Source organism: Phyllobates terribilis, unplaced genomic scaffold (genome assembly GCF_046119375.1).
Source record: "Phyllobates terribilis strain yellow unplaced genomic scaffold, ASM4611937v1 Scaffold_11__3_contigs__length_659146591, whole genome shotgun sequence".
Classification (NCBI taxonomy): Eukaryota; Metazoa; Chordata; class Amphibia; order Anura; family Dendrobatidae; genus Phyllobates; species Phyllobates terribilis.
The window spans coordinates 438,680,991-438,704,156 of NW_027362771.1; the positions used below are offsets into that span (position 1 = coordinate 438,680,991).

Sequence of the window (23,166 nt, forward strand, 5' to 3'; positions counted from 1 at the left end):
CTGGAGGTCACATCACCACATGTGACAGTTCAGGAACAGAGCAGACTTTTAACAGCAAATAAATTATAAAGTTTATTTCCAGTGCGTCCCCTTGACAGCACCATAGGAGGAGTAATCCCATATCCTGTGTAGGGACGGGAAGCACAAGAGGTTAAAAGCCCTCCCACCCCCAACCTCCTCAGTGTTTTTCCTGTCCCTACACAGGACAGGGAGTACAGGAGGAGCGCTGGTGCAGGAGCACTGGTGTGAAGATGGATATACCTCAGGGGACCCCGGGGGATCGGGGGGGCCGCTGCTCTCTCCTTCCCACCGCCAAGCGGGTCCTGGGCCGACACTCCCTGTCGGGAGTCCCTCAGCCCTCCGGTGTGCTGGAGCCTCCGGGTGCCGCTTCCCCATCGCCGGGGCTCTCTGCGTCCTGCTCTGGGCGGGTCCGGCTTCTCCTGGCTCCAGGACCGCCCGGCGTACAAACCGGAAGTTCGGGATGACGACTTCCAGTGGCGGTCGCGCGGGAAATTCAAACCACGGTTCAGCCAGACGCCAGGGAGCAGGGAAAAGAATAATAGGACGACCTGGTAAAGTATAAGAAGTGGGGCTGGGGAGCACAAAGACAGGCTTACAGCTTGGGCACCCCTGACAGCAAAATGGCAGAGATATCTCACCCTGATACCCTCCCTGGATCGTCCCACATTCATGTAAGTGTACCATTACCTCCTTTATATGGTTAATGGAGCTTACTCTTACCAGGCCCTCCATATTTTTTATAGGATCTATCTGGGCAGTTACCACCTCCTTCTGAGAAAAAGAAGGATACAGGGAAAAAGGCCACAGTAAAATCCAAGAGGTGCCTAGATTGTAACATTAGACTTCCCGATTCATATACAAAACGTATATGTGCTGAATGTAGAACCTCCATGCTAAAGGAGGAGCATGGGGCTTTATTAAACGAGATGCGTAATATAATCAAAGAAGAGGTTCAGGCTTCTATTACGTCTCTGCAGCCCCCAGGTTCAGGAGTCCAGGATGTCCCGGGACCCAAAAGACCCAGAGAAGATATAAGACCATCTTCTGAGGGTGAAATGGACCCATCTGGCGACTCTGACAGTGAGACCATTAGTCCACCTCAGGGCGGGGAACGGAAAAGATATATGTTCCACTCAGATGGTATGGATATTCTTCTACGAGCAGTCCGAAACATGATGCGGGTAGAGGAAATGGAGAAGAGCAGTAACATTAAGGATGAGATGTTTGGTGGTCTTAGAACCCAGAGATCCATGGTTTTTCCTGTTAATGCTCATGTGATACTAGAGGAATGGGAGGATGCGGAGAAGAAACTCTCTATACCACGAGACTTCCGCACCTGACTATCTTTTGACCCAGAGGACACCAATGTGTGGGACTCAATTCCTAAAAGTGACGTCCCTGTTGCTAAGGTGGTCAAGAAAACCTCTATCCCCTTTGAAGACTCGTCAGGATTTAAAGATCCTTTGGGTAGGAAGGCGGATGGACTTATGAAAAAAGACTGGGAAGCTTCAGTGGCAATTATTAAATCTAATGTCGCTGCTACATCTATTGCCAGATCCATGCGAGTCTGGCTAGAAGAGCTAGAGAGTCACCTACGAGATGGCACCCCGAGGGAATCTCTCCTTCAATCATTGCCCCTATTAAAAATGGCAACAAATTTTATGGCCGACGCTTCAGCGGAATCAGTCAGATTTGCGGCCAGAAATAATGCGCTTTCCAACTCAGCCAGTAGAGCTGTTTGGTTAATAACATGGTCTGGAGATACAGCTTCTAAGAACAAACTGTGCTCCATTCCATTTTCAGGGCTCAGAGTATTCGGACCGGTACTAGATGACATTCTAGAAAAGGCGTCTGATAAAAATAAGGGCTTCCCTGAGGAGAAAAAGAAAGAGCAGCCCTTTCGTAAACCTTTCCCCTCCCGTAAATATAACATGCGGAAAAGAGGGGGGTCCACAAGCTGGAGTTTTAATAAGGGGAACAAAGATAAAAAATACCAGCCCAGTACTAGTTCCCGTCCAAAACGAAAATGACTATGTCAGAGTAGGGGGGCGATTAAAGTTTTTCAGAAACAGTTGGCATCGGGTAACTCAAAATCCCTGGATACTAACCACTATAGCGCAGGGTTACAGGATAGAATTTTCTCAAAATCCCCCTCAAAAATTCCGCCTGATGAGAGGTTCCCCTACCTCTTTCCCGTCTGCAGGCAGACATAGAGAAGCTGCTACATCAGAGGGTTATTGTACCAGTTCCAGAACACGAACAACATCAGGGCCATTACTCCTCTCTGTTTTCAATAAAGAAACCGTCAGAGGAGTTCCGTATGATTATCAACCTGAAACCCCTAAACCGATGGGTCCGCTACAAAAAATTCCGAATGGAATCCGTAAGATCAGCCATCCCTCTAATAGACATGGATGCGGTAATGTGCACCCTGGACCTCAGGGTTGCATACTACCACCTGCTAATACATTCCTCAAGTCAGTAATATCTGAGGTTTGCACTACAATCAGGCAGTCCGATTCTACGCTACCAGTTCCGATGTCTTCCCTTTTGGCCTGTCATCTGCTCCCAGAATCTTTACAAAGATCATGGCAGAGGTGGTAGCCTATATCCGACTCAGGGATATTACCATCATTCTGTACTTGGACGACTTCCTGTTGGTAGCAGGATCTCCTCTAGGTATGACGCAACAACTGGAATTTGTCCTACGGACATTAACCAGCCTGGGTTTGATTGTGAACAAAGAAAAATTCAGTCTTGTCCCAAGTATATCACACATCTTCCTGGGAGTCCATCTCGACTCCCGAATACGAATGTCTTGTCTCCCGGAAGACGATGCTCTCAATTCCACAAAGAATTCGTTCTTTTGCAAGAGAAAAGAAACCTTCAATCCGGAAGGCAATGAGTCTTTTGGGAATCAATGCATCACCTGCGTCAGATGGAGCCAGTTCCATTCCAGGTCTCTACAGAAATGCATCCTGGAAGTGACAGACGGACATCAGAATTACCTAGACAGGAAGATGTATTTGTCCATAGACGCCCAGGACTCTCTACACTGGTGGCTCGACCAGAAGAATCTACAGAAGGGAGTGCAGTGGATTCTGGAACCTTGTCTTTTAGAGACCATGGACGCAAGTCTTTCAGGATGGGGAGCTCGAGTGGGAGACTCTTATCTCTAAGGAACATGGTCCAAAGAGATTCAGACCCGATCATCGAATTTTCGGGAACTACAGGCAATCTGGGAAGCCCTACAGAGAAGCCGGGCGGTCTTAAAAGACAGACATGTAAAAATCATCGGACATCAGGGCGGACCAAGACATCCACTTCTCCAGTCCCTGGCCAACAGGATATTCTTAGGTATAGAGAAGATAGTGAGCTCCATTTCAGCAGTTCACCTTCGGGGATCTGACTATCAGGAGGAAGATTACCTCAGCAGGCGTCAGATGAAGGCTTCAGAATGGGAACTGAAGGAAGAGGTGTTCCAGCAATTAACTCGCAGATGCGGTCAGCCGCACCTAGACCTTTTTGCATCCAAAACAAATGCAAAGACGACATCTTTCTTCTTTCTCGACCCAGGCGATCATCCTCTGGCATTGGACGCACTCTCATAATAATGGGGAGAGGGCCTAACATATGCCTTCCCACCTGCTCCTCTAATTCCGAGAATGCTGTAGAAAATTCAGGAAGATCAGGCGACAGTCATAGCAATTGTCCCGTTCTGGCCAAGGAGAGGTTGGTTCTCCCTTCTACGTCATCTAGCGTTGGAAGACCCAATCATTTTACCATTCCAGGAAGATCTTCTGACGCAAGGTCCACTGTTGCATCAGAATCTTCAACAGCTCCAGCTCTCAGCTTGGCTTCTGAAGGGGAGATCCTGAAGAACAAGGGCTTATCCGCCAGAGTGATCCAGACTATGCAGGCTAGTAGAAAACCCGTAACCCAGGCCATATATATAAAAAAGTCTTTAGGACCTTTTGTCATTTCCACAGGACGGTAGACACCTCTCAGCCAGACATCCCTGCGATCCTGGATTTCTTGTTGGCAGGATTTGAGGCAGGTCTTAGACCAAGTACCTTGAAGGTGCAGATTGCGGCACTAGGTGCTTTCTTCGACACATCATTGTCCTCGCATCCCTGGATAATCAGGTTTGTCAAGGCAATCCTGAGACTTAGGCCTACACAGAGAATTTCTTCCCCTTCGTGGGATCTGAATCTTGTCCTGAGAGTCCTTTGCAAACCTGCCTTCGGCCCGGTTAATGAATTAGAAATAAAGAACTTAACTCTGAAAACAGTCTTCTTGGTGGCAATCACCACGGCTAAACGGTTAGGTGAAATCCAGGCTCTATCGGTTGTCGAGCCATGTATGCAGATTCGGGATGATTGCATCATTCTCAAACTGGATCCAAGTTTCTCCCCGAAGATGGTGTCATCGATGACCTTAAACCAAGAAGTGGTTCTTGCATCATTCTGCGAAAATCCTAGGAATCAGAGGGAGAAAAAATTCCACCATCTCGATGTCCGCAGAGCAGTGTTGGCCTATTTGGAAGCCACACGGAACTGGAGCTTAGACTCTAACCTTTTTATACAGTTTGGGGGAAAAAATAGAGGCAGGAATGCTTCAAAACCATCCTTAGGTAATTGGGTCACATCCATGATTAATCTAGCATATCTTTCAGAAGAACAGCCTCCCCCTGAAATTATCAAAGCCCATTCCACCAGAGCAATTTCCACCTCATGGGCAACTAGAGCAGGGGCTACCATTGAACAAATATGTACCGCAGCCACATGGTCAGGACACGCTACTTTCTGCAAACACTACAAGCTAGATGTTCTCTCACAGCAGAGATCTGCATTTGGTAGGAAGGTACTTCAGGCAGTTATCCCACCCTAAGCTATGAGTTCTTGGGTATACTCATATGGTGCTGTCATGGGGACGTACTGGAAAACCGGAATTAGTCTTACCGGTAATGATGTTTCCAGGAGTCCACATGACAGCACCCTTATTTCCCTCCCTATATTGCTACTGTATGTGACTCTAACATATGTCTAAGCAGTCTAAAATAAAATTTTGTTGTACCCAGCCAATGTGGTTCTTGGAAAATCACTGAGGAGGTTGGGGGTGGGAGGGCTTTTAACCTCTTGTGCTTCCTGTCCCTACACAGGGTATGGCATTACTCCTCCTATGGTGCTGTCATGTGGACTCCTGGAAACATCATTACCGGTAAGACTAATTCCGGTTTTCTGGCTTTACAATGCTTTAATAATCTGCGTACCTGGAAAACCCCTTTAACTTGCATGGGACAAAAGTAAACTTATCTTGTATATTCCACTGTTTTAGGCATAGTTGATGAGATAAATCTTTTTGGGTTGCAAGCAATAATATGACAAGCTGACTTCCTAATTTTGTTTGCTTCATTCTTATTTTCAGGTTCATCATCTGCCAGCGCCATCTCTTCTTGAATTGACAAATCTGTTTGTAGATGCTGTGAAAGCTGGAAATCTGTCCAATGGCAAGTCTTTGGAATTGTTTCCCAATGTGCTCAAAGCTCTGTCGTCAAAAGAAACCTTGGTCTATGGCAATGGTAATAAAATGGATTCTGTACCAACAGTTCTTAATAAAGCAATTGCTAATAATAATAATAGAAAAAGTATTTTGATACATGCAAACCTCTTACAGGAAACCTGATGGCTCCCCCATGCCCCCCAAACCACCACCATGTATTCATTCTTCTGTTAATACCCTTCCTAACAAGCCCCTTGTACTGCATATTTGATTACACTATATGACGAAACATAACTTTAAGTGTTAAGAATAGTTACCAGAACAAGGGGAATGGAGTATGTGTAAATATGAACCGTTTAATAACATACAATTTTATTTAGATATATTTGAAAAGCACCCAACATCCCAACAATAAAAAAAACAAAAAAACCCAAAGGCTTCGTCTGTGGGGTGGTTGTATTCAGCTGCCTATGTCTGCCTGTCTGAGCAACCTAGTGTAATTCAGCCAGGCAGGCAGCTGGTAGTGGTTGGAATGAAGGAATGGAACACTGTGCGCGTCACAATGAGCCACGAGCCTTTATCTGGCGGCCAGAGATAGCCTGTTCACCACCAATGAATGAAACGCCGAGCACGCCAAAATACACAGCGAGCACCCGAGCGTGCTCGCCGAAAGGGTTAACAACACGCTCGCTCATCACTAGTCTTATCTTTTCTAGTATTTTGGCGTGCTCAATATATTTCCTGGTATATGAACTATGTTGTCTAGACTAGCATTTAATTTGTGTTTTGTATCTAGCAGGGACAACTAGGGCAAGTGAGGGTGAGCCGTCGAGGAGTGGGGGCGCCAAATCCTATGTTACTAGGGTGCCAACCTCCGCTGCTAGGCAGGTACAGCCTAGCATACATCCTAGGGAGATACAGGCCTACTATTTGTGTTATGACCTGGGATGTTATGTTATCATTGTATTTTTATTCATAGCCACAGCTTTGGGCTTTTAGGGAATTATCTCAATCTGTAGGATTTATACATGTTTCCCTGTCTATGCTATGTATGCTGATATATGAATGTTCTGATTATATCTATTTGCCTGTTGCATTTGATCAGACATCCATACTGCGTTTGGGATGGGATGGGATGTTTGATGCATTTTAAATAGATCTAAATAAAGTTATTTTTTGCAAAGGGTTCATATTTACACGTATTCCATTCCCCCTTTTCTGTAAACTATTTTTAACACTTATACACCTGCAGCAAGCAGCAAAATCCTTGTCTCACTGACCATCACAATGGAAGGGATAAATTACATTACGTTAAACCAATGCACACACTCAAGATGTAGCAGAGTTGGTCAAGCTCATCCGAGATGAGTTTGTTGTCTGACTTGTGCAACTTTTAACCTGAAAAAAAAATGTGAATTGGTTTCGGCCTAGCAGCGAGCCCTCGCCTGTGCCATCCACCCGTTGTGGATATAGGGACAAAGACTCCCCTTAGAAAGACATGTTGGCAACCACTAGACACCTGAAAAACCACCAACCTGCAGTCCCGTTTTGACATGCTCGCCTTATCCCCATGCTGTTCCCATGCGCCCCAAGACCAGGGGACGGAGGGAGGAGGGCAAATTACCAAACAAAAGAGCAGCTGTCTTTCCTTTAGCACGGCTGTTCATCACTTACCTACAGGTTCTTCTGAAGACTAAAATGGCTCCTGTGAGGCCGCCAGATAAAGGCTCGTGGCTCATTGTGACGCGCGCAGTGTTCCATTCCTTCATTCCAACCACTACCAGCTGCCTGCCTGGCTGAATTACACTAGGTTGCTCAGACAGGCAGACATAGGCAGCAGTTTACAACCACCCCACAGACCAAACCTGTATGTTTTTTTTTTTATTGTTGGGATGTTTGGTGCATTTTAAATATATCTAAACAATTTTTTTTGACCCCTTTGCAACCCATGCCGTATTAGTACGCACATTTGCGTACCCCCCGTTCAGTAAGGGCTGCTGCGCTGAGCCCTCACTGAACGGAGCACATGTCAGCTGATTCTTACAGCTGACATGTGCCCGCTACAGCCGCGGGTGGAATCGCGATCCACCCGCGGCTGTTAACATGTTAAATGCCGCTGTCAATCTCCGACAGCGGCATTTAACGCGCGCTTCCTGGTAGCACGTCATAAGCCCCACCCATCGGCGACCCCGTCACGTGATCGCGGGTCACCGATGGGTGGGCATGACAACCCAGGGTCTGCAGCAGACGCCTGTGGTTGTCATGATCTGGTCGCTGTGAGCGCCACCTAGTGGTCGGCGCTCATAGCACAGGACAATTTCTGCTGCATGCAGGGGATCTGCTCGTCCCCTGTATGTAGCAGAGCCGATCGGATAGTTGCTGCTTCTAGTCTCCTATGGAGACTATTGAAGCAAGCAACAAGTGAAAAAAAAAAAACGTTTTTAAAAATATTTAAAAAATTAAAAAAATATAAAAGTTTAGATCACCCCCCTTTCGCCCCATTCAAAATAAAAAAAATATATATATATATAAAAACCCTACATAGACATATTTGGTATTGCCGTGTTCAGAATCGCCCGATCTATCAATATAAAAAAAGAATTAATCCGATCGGTAAACGGCGTAACGAGAAAAAAAATTCGAAACGCCAGAATTACTTTTTTTGGTCGCCGCAAAATTGCAATAAAATGCAATAACGGGCGATCAAAACATCGGATCTACCCCAAAATGTTATCAATAAAAACGTCAGCCCGGCGCGCAAAAAATAAACCCTCACTCAGCCCCAGATCACGAAAAATGGAGACGCTACAGGTCTCGGAAAATGGCGCTATTTTTTTTTTTTTTTTACCAAATTTTGGAATTTTTTTTCACCACTTAAATATAAAAGAACCTATACATGTTTGGTGTCTACGAACTCGTAATAACCTGGAGAATAAGAATGGCAGGTCAGTTTTAGCATTCAGTGAACGTGGTAAAAAAATAAATAAAAAACAACTGTGGTATTTCACTTTTTTTGCAATTTTACCGCACTTGGAATTTTTTTCCCGTACACGATATGGTAAAACTAGTAATGGCGTTGAAAAGTACAACTCGTCCCGCAAAAAATAAGCCCTCACATGGCCATATTGACCAAAAAATAAAAACGCTATGGCTCTGGGAACAAGGGGAGCAAAAAACGAAAAAGCAAAAACGGAAAAAGCTCTGGTCCTTAAGGGGTTAAAGGGTTCATATTTACACACAAAAAATAACTTTATAAATCTGTTTGTGATTTGCTAATTAGTGTCAGACTAGTCATGTGGGTGTTGGTTTCCCCAGACTAGTCGTCCCACTAATCATTTCGGTGTGCAATGAACTTGGGTGTACATTCCCTGGCTTTATATGCACATTAGACATGTCTGGGGAGCACAGCTATGCTGACAGGTGGTTTCCTATTGGGTATTGTACTCTGTTTTGCCGTGGCTTCAGATTACGTTGTCACAATGTGCACCCTGCACTCATTTGATTTGTTTAGCAGTGTTTTATTGAATGTGGAATATCCAGAAAAAAATGAAGACGTTTTGGTCAACACCAAGACCTTCATCAGTCCGTCAAAAAAAAAAATGCCCTTCCACTTCATCGTTCTGACATGCTATTGGGATTTGGTCCAAGGGGTGCACACTCAATTCTATCATGGTCACTTATGTCTTTGTTATTATGTCCACCTGGATGTTTTCTTGCTAAGGGGCATAGATTCACTGTATACCAGACGATTGTGTCACTGTCTCTTCTCAACACAAAAAATATTTCTGCGCTCGAGCATGCTGTGCACGCTTGCCTGTCTCCGTAATCCAGAGATCTTGGGACCTCGAATCCCTTGGCGACTTTTTTTCTTTTCTTTTTTTCATTTTTTCTGTGTTTGGGTTTTTCCTTTCCGCCGCTTAGGCTATGTGCCCACGATGTAGAAATGCTCCAGATTTTTTCCTGAGCGTTTCTGCATCTACCTGGCAGAAAAAACGCATGTGGATTTTACATGCGTTTTTCTGCCAGGCACAAGCTTATGTCCCGTGTTTTTCACATGCGATTTCGCATGCGGGTTGTCAAGCGCTTTTTCAAGCGATTTTAGAATCACTTGGAAAGTGCTTGACAACTTGGTCAGACTATATAAATCCATGCAACCGGCATGGATTTATATAGTGTGACCAAGTTAATAGTTAAAAAGAATGATAAAAAATAAATATTATAGTCACCTTCTGATGTCCCCCGGTCTCCTTCTCCGGTGCGTCTGGTGTGTTGGGCGGCTCGAGGTGGTCTAAGCAGAAATTCCGCTGCAGAAACTCTTAAAAAACGCTTGGTAGAAGGTCTGCCATGTTCCCCAATGATAATCTGCATGTGCTGTGCACATGCTGCGGAAATTTCCGCTGCGGATTATTATTGCGGACAAATCCGCCGCACTACCAATTATTTTGCGGTCTTTGCCGCCATTGACTTGCATTAGACCGCATGACATCCGCATCACTGTAGATGCGGATACCATGCGGTTCAATGTGTGGATGGTACCCAGGTTTGGAGAAGAGGAGACTCTCCTTCGGACCCGGGTACCATAGAACCTGTGAAAAAAAGAATAACACATGGCTAAATGACAATTGCAAAAAGAACTTCGGCACTCCATACATGAATATATAAGAAATATTGTATCTAGACTAATGTCACTTTGAAAAAAAGTTTTTTTGCGCATAATTTGGCCAATTTATGTGTGCCCATCAACCACGACAAGGTCACCTTCGTATGATGGGAAACTACGCTACGCTACCACTGGATATGCCACTCTTGGGCTGTAAGCCTGTATGAACAATATGTCTCTGCTTGGGCTTTTAACCTACAATGTATGGGCTGGTAGAGCTAGTTAAAACCACCTGTGACTGAATGGGAGGGACACATGGTCAGAAAAAAAGCTGTCAAACTTCTAATAGTGTGAACACGTACCTGCTCCAATGTTCCAATGTTCTTTTTTCTACATGGCTAAATGACGTCATGGCAGGTCCTTTTAGTCCACCCCGAGCTGCCGGCAAGCCAAGACGGATCGCTAAGGACACCGGTGGCCATCAGAAGGTAAGTATAATATTTTTTTTTATTTTTTACCATTCTTTAAGGTCACACTATATAAATCCATGCCGGTTGCATGGATTTATATAGTGTGACCAAGTTGTCGAGCACTTTCCAAGTGATGCTAAAATCGCTTGGAAAGCGCTTGTCAACCCGCATGTGGAAATGCAAGTGAAGAACTCTTCACATCCGCATGTCCCTGGCAGGAAAAACGCATGTACAATCCGCATGTACAATCCGCATGTACAATCCGCATGCGTTTTTTCTGCCAGGGAGATGCAGAAACGCTCAGGAAAAAATCCGGAGCATTTCTGCATCGTGGGCACATAACCTAAAAGGACCTTCCATGACATCATTTAGTCATGTGACGGGTCACGCGACCGCTGACATCGGCGAACCGCCGGGGAGCCAGGATGCATCGCTAAGGAGACCGAGGACCATCGGATGGTATGTATAATGTTTATTTTTTATTTTAAATTCTTTTTTTTTATTTTTTTACAGGTACTATGGTACCCGTGTCTGGAGGAGAGTCTCCTCTTCTCCAGACCCGGGTACCATCTGCACATTGAATCGCTTAATATCTGCATGTGCACATGTAGTGATGCGGATATTGTGCATTTATTTAATCTTTTTTGATAGACTGATGAAGGTCTTGTGTTGACTGAAACATCTTTATTTTTTTCTGGATATTCCACATTCAATAAAATACTGCTGTTTGAACGCATCAAATGAGTCCCAAGTATCGTTTGCAAGTTTACAAAAGGATAAAGGATTGGGATCCTACTTGTGCACTTTTGCATCCAGAAGTGCTGTGCTTTTCTACACAATGTGCACCCTGGACATGCGCGGTGCTCCTATGAAGTCAGGGTACATACACATGGGTTCACTGTGCACTGACATGAACGGAAGAAAGTCGCATGAATGTGTGAGATGTGCAAAGAGTCGGCGGTGAATGTTGGCGCTTGCAAATCATATCATCTTGGCCTTTGGGGTGTGAGAACATGATTAGTGGGACAACTAGTCTGGGTACACCACCGTTCCCTGGACTAGTCTGACTCTAATTAGCGTATCACAAACGGATTTATAGAATTGTTTTTTGCCATATCAAGTATACAGTACAAAGGGCTTGTTTGGAAGGGTATAAAACATACTAATAAATACATGATGGTAGTTTGGAGGGCATAGCTGTTAGCTTCCTTTTAAGTGATGTGCATTCCACTGTATTGTGTTGTATACTTGGAATTTTAATCTGACCACGTTCCTCTGGTGGCTCTTGTTCATTTTTTCCAAAGGGAATATGAAGCAATGCGCTGCACACAGTACAGAACATCACAGAATATAACACTTTTCTGTACTGTATTAAAGTCCATAAAGTGCGCAGCCTATGCAGACAGGCATATTGAGGAGCCTTAAATGGGTTTTCCCCTTTCAGAAAATCTCACTTGCTGGTCACAGTTTGTTTTAAAAAAAACAAAACAAAAAAACAAAAGCAAAAAAAACAGACAAACCACGCTTTACTCCCCATCCCCACATCCAGCGCTGAGTTTCCACCACCGCTCCCAATATCTGAGACTGGCTGCAGCGCTGACATCATGTGAACTGTGCAGGAACCAATCACAGCTCAGTGGCTCTGAGCAGGGGCGTTCTGTTTACAGGGGCAGAGCCGGGGCGCTCAGTGATTAGCGGTCAGTGTTACATCAGTGCTGCAGCCAATATCACCTCCAGGAGCAGTGGCGACACCCAGCGCTGGACATGACGAGATTAAGTAAAGTATGTTTTATTATATATATATATATATATATATATATATATATATAATATATGAGCATTCTATGGATATTCTGTTTGTTGCCATCCAGGCTCTGTGAATGAGGTCTTATTAATGGTTCACTGAGATTTGCATTCCTTGGTACCTGTTTTTGACTGCATAATATTTTAGAATTAGAGCATTTTTCTGCAAAACTTTCCAATTTTAAAACTGGCTAATTAATCCATATGAAATACGTAACAATGTTTAAAAAGATTTTAGGAAATTTTAAAGTTTAATTCATTGCATGTTCCTTATTACTGAGAAGTAATTATACATATCTTTAGTGAACGTGGTAAAAAATAAAAAATAAATAAAAAAACAATGTTTTACCATCATACCGCCAAACAAAAATGGAATAAAATGTGATAAAACATACAACTGGAAATTAAAATGGTACCGCTGAAAGCACAAAAAGCAAGCCGTCCTATAGCTCCATCAGCTGAACAATAAAAAAAGTTATAGCTCTCAGAATAAAACGATGCAAAAAAAATTATTTTTCTATAAAATAGTTTTTATTGTGAAAAAGCCCCAGAACCTAAAAAAACAATATAAATATGGTACCGTTGTAAATGTACTGACCTGAAGAATAACGCTGCCTTATCAATTTGACCACACGCGGAACTGCCGAAAAAAACAATTCCTGAATTGTTGGTTTTTGTTTATTCTGCCTTCCAAAAATCGTGATAGAAAGCGATCAAAAAATGTCATGTGCCCGAAAATAGTACCAATAAAAACGTCAACTTTTCCCGCAAAAACAAGCCCTTACATGACTCTGTAGGCCGAAATATGGAAAAATTATTGCAAAAACTTGTCTTTGCAAAAAAAAAAAAAAAAAAAAAAAAGCGTCTTTTAGTGTGTGACAGCTGGCAAACATAAAAACCCGATATGAATCTGGCATTGCGGAAATCGCACTGACCCGAAGAATAAAGTCGTCTAATCACTTATCCCGCACGAGTAACAGCGTAAAAAATAAACTCAAGGATTAGATTTACGGTTAGGGGTTAGGGTTGTGTCAGGGTTAGGATTAGAGTTACAGTATGGGTTAGGATTGTGTTGGGGGTTGAAATTTTTTCAAAAGTAAAGAAAAAAAAATTATGACGATATGGCGACTAGTTGAGAGCAAGTGCTCGCTACTTGAGTTTGCATCAGGTGCTCTGGTATGCACTGAGTATCACGAGTGCTCGAGTGACATGTTCGAGTCTCCGCCCCATATGTTTTGCGGCTTTTATACAGCCAAGAAAACCACGTGGGGATTGCCTGCCATGCACGGGCAATCCCTGCATGTTTTTTTTTGGGTGTCTAACAACCATGAAACATGCGGAACTGGGACTCGAGCATGTCACTCGAGCACCCGCGATACTTGGTGCATACCTGAGTAACCGATGCAAACTCAAATAGCGAGCACTTGCGCTCAAGACTAATGACAACTTATTCAATATGATGACCTAATGTTATCAAATTCTGTGTCGTACCTCTGTGATCAAAATATTCACTATACCTCTTGATAAAATCCTTGAGGGGTGTAGTTTCCAAAATGGTGTCACTTGTGGTGGGTTTCCACTGTTTAGGCGCATCAGCGGTTCTCTAAACAATGCGACATGGCGTCTGCTCTTGATTCCAGCCAATTTTGCTTTCAAAAAGTTACACAATGCTCCTTCCCTTCTTAACCCTGCCGTGCACACAAACAGTGGTTTTCCCCCACATATGGGGTATCTGCTTACTCAGCCGAAATTGCACAACAAATTTTGTCATCCATTTTCTCTTGTTACCCTTGCAAAAATAAAAAAATTGGGTCTAAATTAAAATTTTTGTGAAAAAATGTTCATTGTTTTCTTCCACATTCCAAAAATTCCTGTGTAGCACCTGAAGGGTTAATAAAGTTCTTTAATGTGGTTGTGAGCACTTTGAGGGGTGCAGTTTTTAGAATGGTGTCATTTTTGAGTATTTTCTGTCATATAGGCCCCTCAAAGTCACTTCAAATGTGATGCGGACCCTAAATAAATGGTTTTGTAAATTTTGTTGGAAAAATGAGGAATTACTGGTCAACTTTTTAACCCTTTGGAACCCTTGGTTCCAAAATTGTGCTGATGTAAAGTAGACATGTGGAAAATGTTATTTATTACAGGGATATTCCGATCTCCAAGATCCTATCCCAATATGTAGTAGGTGTAATAATAATAATAATATTAGCAAATACCTCAAATTAGAAATGTAATATAGTTTTTCCGATTCGCTATATCTCTTTCCTCATGTGCAGGGCATTGCAGGACCTTAGATATCCATGGTTACGACCACTGACACAGTGACAGTTAGTTAGCTAGTTGCTAGTGGTCATAACCATGGATACCTAAGGTCCTGCAATGCCTGCACATGAGGAAAGAGACATAGCGAATCAGAAAAACTATACTACATTTCTAATTTGCTATTTGCTAATATTATTATTATTATTACACCCATTACATATTGGGATAGGATCTTGGAAATGAGAATACCCCTTTAAGGGTATGTGCCCACAATGCAGAAATGAAGCAGAAAATTTCTGCAGCGTTTCTGCATGTTCTTGGCAGTCAAAAACGCTTGCGCATTTCAGCAGCAGAAGGGAAGGAAGGGAGACACAGATCCATTACTAGTGGGTAGGCGGAGCCCCACAGGATAGTTCACCTCAGATTAGAAAAAGTGACGACCGGCCCCTCCAGCTTAGGCTCCTCCTACTCCCATGTCCTTAAGTCTAAAATTTGAGGTCGCAGAGGATAGTCGCTGCCTTTGCAGCTCCTCAGAAAGATTTTTTTTATTTTATCATTTCCGGAGACCTGTACACCCCGTGGTCTAGAGGTCTCAGGGGGTCTCGGCGCTGCTGGGACCCCTGACCCTCCCCTGGCAGATCTGCGTACCCCCTAAGGAGGTCCCCGCAGAAGCCTGCCGGCCCCGGGGGATACAGGGCGGGGATACAGGGCGCTCCCTGGCGGAGACGCACACCGCTTCTGTGGGGTCCCTGCGCGCTCCGCCGTGGGGGGGAGCAAAGGGCCACGGCGCCACACATCCCTGGGGGTCCCTGTGGCGCTCAGCTGGGTAAGTGCTTTCAAGTCTGAGTGCTCCAGCGGCTGCGGCGGCAGCCGCTGTTACTGTACAAGTGGTGACTGCTGTTTTGTCCTTGCAGGAGATATCCCCACTGCATACGGCGTTTGTGTTAGCAGGGGAGCAGGGACGGGGGAGCCGCGGGCTCCGTTAGTATGCGGCGGCGGGGGGCGTGGCTTCGCGCCTCTCTGCTGCCTGTCATCCTAGCCTCAGGCAGGAAGCGCCCGGAAAGCGCGCGCTGGAGCTGACCCAGCCCCTTCTTCTTCCGGGTCTTTCTGCCGGCGTCCATTACACGTGCAGCGCCTCCTGCTCCCTGCTCCCCGCTCTCTACACCACCAGAACCGGGAAGAGCAGTCAACGCGGCCAGCTGGTGAGTCACTTCTGCCTTTTAAGGCAGAAGATTCTTTTTTCTCACTATTCCAGCGCAGAGCACCTTACTGCTGGCCTGTTAAGGCAGACAGGGTGTGCTATATCCGGCGCTGCTACCTCTCTGCTGAGGAGGCTCTGGGACTCGCACACCTCTGTCCTTTTAAGGCAAAGGTGTATTGCGTGGTCAGCAGCATTAACCCCTTCTGAACGGGGTCTAGCCTCATCAGGGCAGTTAACCCTTTCTGTTAGGTTAACTTTTGCTCTGCAGTAAATAACCTCGGCACTCAAGATATATGAATAAATGTGAAAATTTATTACAATCATAGTCCAATCCAAAAGAGCAGTAGACGTTTCGGCCAATCAGTGGCCTTCATCAATACAATCTATAAGCATAAATGGACACCATAGATTATAATATGAAAATGCAAAATAGAGCAAAAAGTAGAATTACATAATGATCATACGTCGGCATTGAGAACATCTATAACATAGCATAATAACAATGGGGAAGCCTCAAAAGTGACACATACCAGGTGTGGATTGGAGTAAGTCCAGAGGAAATAGTCTCTAGGAGTAGAGGTCAGTCCTGTAGGAGGATGTGAGTCAGAGAGTGAGTTTACAGAGCTCACAATAATAGTTGGGGGTGCCGCATATGGTCCTATTAGGGAGTACCTGTGCGTCCTGGAAGTGGTCCTACGATTCCAACGCGGAGTCCACCGCTAGTTGTGGGAGGAGTGACCTTGTAGGTTTGTAATTGCCACTATTTATAAGGCCTGAGGTAGGGGAGAGGCGTGATAGACGTTGCTAATGAGGTGGTGAGTGTGGGTGGAACGCACACAGCAATGCTGCTGTATGTGCGTGCGTTCCACTAAGAACCGGAAGTGACGTTTCCGGAAGTGACGACACCGGATACGCGCAAACCGGAAGACAAGTGCGTTCCACGCATGAGGGTTTGCGTTCCACCAGGAAAAGGAACGCGAAGGGGAGCTTGGGAAGCAGATTTTTGAAAGTAGATTTTTGAAAAGGAAGGCAGATCACTTAGACAGGGTGCATCGTGCTTGAGCAGTCCTATGTCCAGGTGGCAAGATGAGTCATATGGAGGTGACATCAGTAGAGAGACAGTAAAAATGCTTATCTGAAGTGAAGTATCAATACACAATTGTTAAAGGATATCAATAATATGTCATTAGAATATCACATAGAATGAATGGTATATCTCATCACAATGTTTCAAATAAAGGACAATAGGTCGTAGTCCCTATTGAGACCCCTGGGAGCAAGGGACTGTAATTCATGTATCCAAAAAGCCTCCCTTTGTTTGAGAAGGCGTACACGATCCCCACCCCTGCGTGGTGTTAAAACCTGTTCTAATATTTGGAATTTAAGTTGTGAGATTTGATGGCCTGCTGAATGAAAGTGAAATGGAATGGGCAATAACAGGTTCTTGCAGCGAATGGTAGATTTATGTTTAGAGATACGATCTCTAATGGGTTGCGTAGTCTCCCCAACGTAAACGAGACCGCAAGGACATTTAATTAGATAGACCACGAATGACGTGTCACATGTGAAATAGTCCTTGACCTTATACCTCTTCCCAGATAGTGGGTGGTGAACAGTGTCACCTCGTAACACGTTGTTACACTGTCTACATTGTAGACAGGGGAAAGTGCCAGTTCTGGGGTTTTGGAGGAACCTCTGTCTCGGACCTGAACATTGGCTCCCTATGTCCGCCCGTATCAGACTGTCTCTCAGATTTGAGGATCGTTTGAAGCACGGTAAGAATGGTGTCTGAAAAGAGGGGATGTCTGGATAGCCTGTACTCAAAATTCCCCAGTGTCTTCTGATAGCTTTATGGATCATGTATGCATATGGGTGATAAGTATGTACAAAAGGGATACGGTCTCTCATAGGCGGATTAGGACGCCTAGGTTTTTGGTGTTTAGAATCCCAGATGGATGTGGGATATCCCCTTTGGATGAACAAATCCTGCATCTCCTGTAATCTTGTCTGTCTGAGATGTTCGTCAGTGACCATTCTTTCAACCCTTTTAAATTGAGACTGGGGAATAGAGCGTTTCATAGCCATGGAATGATTGCTAGTGAAATGCAATAAGCTGTTGCGATCAGTGGATTTAGAGAACAGATCAGTAGTGAGGTTGCCATATTGGTCTTTCATGACTTTAGTGTCCAGGAAGCTCGTTTGGTCCGGGTCATGGGTCAATGTGAAGTTGAGGTTGGGCCAGGCTGTATTAATGTCCGAAAAAAATGTCATTAGGGAGTCTTGTGGGCCCACCCATATGCAAAAGATGTCATCTATATACCTTTTCCAGACGATAGAAAATTGTTGAAATAATGCATGGGGATAGATGACATCTTGTTCGAAAGCAGCCATGTAGCAATTTGCATATGGGGGGGCCACATTGGACCCCATTGCAGTCCCCCTGACTTGGAGGTAATAGGTGTCTTGAAATAAAAAGAAGTTCTCTGTGAGAACTATGCGTAGAAGGTCAATGCAAAGACTGGAAACCCTGGAATCGATGTGAGAAGATTCTAGTAACCGTTGGACCGTAATGATTACATGTTCATGTGGTATAGAGGTCCAGGCATACCAGTATTGCATTGGATGGAACCTGTCCTGTGTCACGTAGGCTCTGTAGAAAAGCCCCTGTGTCAAGAAGGTAAGACGGACTGCGTTGGGTTAACAGTGTGAGGACCTTTTCTAAAAAAATTGAGAGGGGGGAGAGCAATGAGTCCGTTGAAGCTACTATAGGCCTGCCCGGGGGATGTTGAAGATTCTTGTGTATTTTGGGCAGGATATAGAAAACTGGGATAATTGGAAATTTTTTAATCAAAAATGTGCTAGTCTTGGAGTCAATTACTCCCGCCTTCTGATAATTCTCCACGGTTGTTTGAATTAATGTGGTTAAATGTGATGTGGGGTCACATGGTAGCGGACGGTAAGTAGTGATGTCACCCAATTGGCGTTCTACCTCACTGACATAATCGGTTTTGTTCATAATAACAATTGCACCGCCCTTGTCGGCCGGTTTGATAATTAATGATTTATTATCCTGGAGATCCCTAAGAGCTTGCTGGTCTAGTGGTGTGAGATTATGTTGGAAATGGAGTCTACCCCTTTCACAGTCGGTACAGAGTTGTTTAAAAGACCTATCAATGAAACCAATGAAGGTTTCAAGAGCATGAGTGCCCTGTGGTGGTCTATAGTTACTCTTATTGCGTAAGCCAAATTCCTCGGCCGTAATAAGGGCACTCTTGTCAGCTGTAATCTGGTCTGAAGTTAATACGGACTTGGAAAAGTGGGCCTTTAATCGTAGTGTACGATAAAAGCGTTGCAATTCCATGTCCAGTTTGAATGTGTTATATTTACCAGTTGGACAAAATGACAGACCTTTCTGCAATACAGATAGTTGTGGTACACTCAAAGTATATGATATATTTACCACCAGCGGTTGGCTCTGGATCTCGTGATTCGGGTGTAGTCCATATTTCTGTCGTCGTCCGCCCCGCCGCGTCTTCTTCTGTATGTTCGACGAGGTTGGCCTAAAAAAGGAGCAGAGGGAGAATGGTGATCCTTTCTGTCCATTTCCGAGCCTGACGTGGAGGCATCTGAAGGGGTTCTGTCGTAGTAAGAAGAATTTCTGGTGGAGGAAGAGTAGTTTCGCTGTTTGTAGACTTTATTCTGAGCGTAGTCCTCAGCGTCGCGGGAGAATTTGGACCTCTTCCTTGCCTCCGTGTCGCGTTGATGGTTTTCAATGTTGACTTTGATTTTATTTTGTAGACCGGTATATTCTTCTGAGGTGGTGGAAGACTGGAGCTGGCCTTCTATATTCCTGATGTCCTCTTTCGTTGTAACTATCGCCTTTTGCTCTGCAGGCAGCTGGGGTAGCTCTTCTCCCTCTAAGGAGGAGCTTTAACCCTTCAGTGCTTGGTGATTTTTTGCGGTAGGAACAGGCTGTGATAGCGGAATCACACATCCTCGGTTACTGTACCCATCGTAGGGAACTGTGTGAGGGCATGTCGGTTCAGGGACCAGGCGCGGACCTCTCTCCCGGTCCGCTTCAGGATCGGTCACGCGCATCTGATACACCGGGGTCTTCGACGGCGTCAGGTTCGACACCGGTCGGGGGTCTCAGTGATGTTAAAGTGGAGGCGCTCACACGCTCCATTGACAGTCTGTCTGATCTTCTGGGTCATTGGGTATCAGCTAAGTCCCAACCGACGTCACGAGGCAAGAAGCGCCACAGGCCTGTGGTGGCGCTGTCTCCTCCGCGCAGTGCGTCGGAGGCTTCGGAATCACCGACAGACTCTGCTGGTGAGATCTCCGATTCTGATGAAGAGGATCGGCAGGGTCGCTGTGCTTCGCTTTCGGGCCGCGTGGACGCTTTTATTGGCGCTATGCGGGAAGCGTTACAGCTGTCTGAAGAGGCAGCCCTCTTGGAGATCGGGTTGTCCCTCGTCTTCCGGAAAGAAGACCACCCAGAAATTCCGTACACCCTGGAAACAACATTTCCGTCAGGACAAACGGGAGGTTGACAAAAAGCCCGCTAAGGCGAACTGACGCCAGGAACCCTCTCGAGGGCTCTCGGGTGGGAGGTCGTCTGCTACAATTCGGGTCGATTTGGGCGTCCCACGTATCAGACACCTGGGTGACGCGGGTTATGTCGGCAGGCTATTTCATAGAGTTTCATTCTCGACCCCCGGCCAGGTTTCGTCAGTCACGCATCCCGTCCGAGCCCAAGCTGGCTGCCGCACTGCTGCGGGAGTTCGACTCTCTTCCACAGCAGGGTGTGGTGGTTCCGGTTCCGCTGGAGGACCGGGGAAGGGGGTTTTACTCCAACCTTTTTGTGGTCCCCAAAAAGGAGGACAAGTTTCGCCCCATTCTGGACCTCAAAGAATTGAATTTTCATTTCCGGACCCGGAAATTCCGTATGGAGGCTCTTCGCTCTGTCGTGGCGGCCCTGTCGCAGTACGATTTCTTGGTGTCGATCGACATCCGCGACGCCTATTTGCATGTCCCTATCGGCAGGGCTCACCAGGGCTTCCTGCGTTTCGCCATAGGTCAGGCCCATTACCAGTTTGTGGCCCTACCATTCGGGTTGACCTCGGCGCCCAGGGTTTTTACAAAGATTCTGGCGCCGCTCATGGCGCTCCTTCGAAGGCAAGGAGTTACGATTCTCCCCTACCTGGACGACCTGTTAATTGTGTCGCCCACAGCGGAGGAGGCGGTGACAGCTCGCGATCTCTCCCTTCAGCACCTGCAGGACTTCTGGTGGCTGGTATATTGGAAGAAGTCGTCATTGGAGCAGTCGCAGTCAATCCTGTTCTTGGGGATGCATTTCGACACGGTACGGGCAGTGGTGTCCCTGCCTCCGGACAAACAAGCGAACCTTCGTCACTCTTGGATGGTGGTTACGTCCGGAGGCTTTATCCCTGGGGAAATCCTTCCTCCTCCCACGGTGGTCGGTCATTACCACCGATGCCAGCCTGACTGGCTGGGGGGGGGGGGGGGTTTGGAACGACCTCTGGGTTCAGGGGGTCTGGTCGTCAGAGGAGTCGTCTCTGCCGATCAACATCCTGGAGTTGAGAGCAATATTTCTCTGCCTCCGACATTGGACGGTCCCTTTGAGCCGTCTGCCGGTCCGGATTCAGACGGACAATGCGACAGCTGTCGCGTATATCAACCATCAGGGCGGGACGAGGAGTCCCAGACTCATGACGGAGGTCTCTCGGATCCTGGTATGGGCCGAGTCCAGGGTTCCAGCCATCTCCGCGATTCACATCCCAGAAGTGCTGAATATCACGGCGGACTTCCTCAGTCGCGAGCAGGTGGATCCCGGAGAATGGAGTCTTCATCCGGAAGTTTTTGCACTGCTGTGCTCCTGTTGGGGGACTCCCCAAGTGGACTTGATGGCATCCAGGCTGAACGCCAGGATTCTGACGTTCATGTCTAGGTACAGGGACCCGGAGGCTGTGGCGGTAGATGCTCTAGTGGCCCCGTGGGACCAGTTCGAGCTGATCTACGTGTTTCCGCCGGTATCCTTACTTCCTCTGGTGATCCGGCGGATCAAACTCGAACGAATTTCAGCGATTTTGGTGGCGCCGGATTGGCCGTGGAGGGCATGGTATTCAACGCTGGTGTCTCTTCTGGCGGCGCCTCCGTTTCCACTGCCTCTTCGCCCGGACCTGTTAACCCAAGGGCCCATTCACCATCCGGACCTGAAGTCACTTCGTTTGACGGCGTGGCACTTGAGACCGAGATCTTGACCTGTCGTGGGTTTTCGGCTGAGGTCATTGCCACCTTGCGGGTGGCCAGAGGTCCAGCTACGACTAGGATTTATCACAGAACTTGGGAGGCCTTCTATTCATGGTGTTCTGGATCGTCAAGGAACCCGAGGGTTTTTTCCATTCCCAACTTCTTGGCTTTTCTGCAATGTGGTTTGGCCAAGGGTCTGGCGGTTGGTACCTTGCGGGGTCAGGTATCTGCACTATCCGTGCTTTTTTGGAAGGCTGTTGCCTCGCGCAGGGATGTGCGTTCGTTTTTTCGCGGGGTTGCACGTCAGTTTCCGCCTCGGAGGGCGTTTGTGGCTCCTTGGCGGCTCAATCTAGTCTTGGAGGCTCTTCAGCATGGGCCGTTTGAGCCTATGGATTCAGCTACGCTTTACTTGCTTTCTTGGAAGGTGGCCTTCCTGGTGGCGGTCACCTCCTTGAGAAGGGTTTCTGAGTTGGCGGCACTGTCTTGCTCGCCCCCTTTTCTGGAGTTCCACTCGGATCGCGTGGTGCTTCGTACCCGTTGCGATTTTCTGCCTAAAGTGGTGTCGCGTTTCCACGTCAATCAGGACATCGTGTTGCCCTCCCTCTATCCGAAACCGAAGAGTCCAAAGGAGCGGGCCTTGCACTCGTTGGATTTGGTGCGGGCTTTGAAGTTCTATCTTACAATCACGCAAGAGTTTCGGAAGTCGAACTCTCTTTTTGTGATTCCTGCTGGTCGTCGGCGTGATCAGCGGGCTTCCAAGGACACTATAGCTCGGTGGATACGTTCGGCTATCCTGGAGGCGTACCGGGTCAAGGGCGAGCCTTGTCCGGTTAAGATTCGAGCTCATTCCACGAGAGCTGTTGGTTTGTCGTGGGCTTTTCATCAGGGGGCCTCGGCAGCGCAGCTCTGCCGGGCGGCTACCTGGCGCTCCGTTCACACTTTTACTAAATTTTATAAAGTGGACGTGAGTGCTTCCGCCGATGCGGCCTTGGGACGCAGGGTCTAGCAGGCGGCGGTGGTTTAGGTTATCTCTT

At 46.3% G+C, this 23,166-nt stretch overlaps 1 protein-coding gene across 1 annotated transcript in view; it reads left to right on the forward strand.

Annotated features, from left to right (window-relative positions):
• FANCI (FA complementation group I) overlaps positions 1–23,166 on the forward strand; it is a 112,408-nt gene that overhangs the window by 9,578 nt on the left and 79,664 nt on the right. The window contains exon 5 of the mRNA XM_073653252.1: positions 5,449–5,602. Coding sequence (XP_073509353.1) covers positions 5,449–5,602 — 154 coding nt within the window. The remainder of the gene's footprint in view (positions 1–5,448; positions 5,603–23,166) is intronic.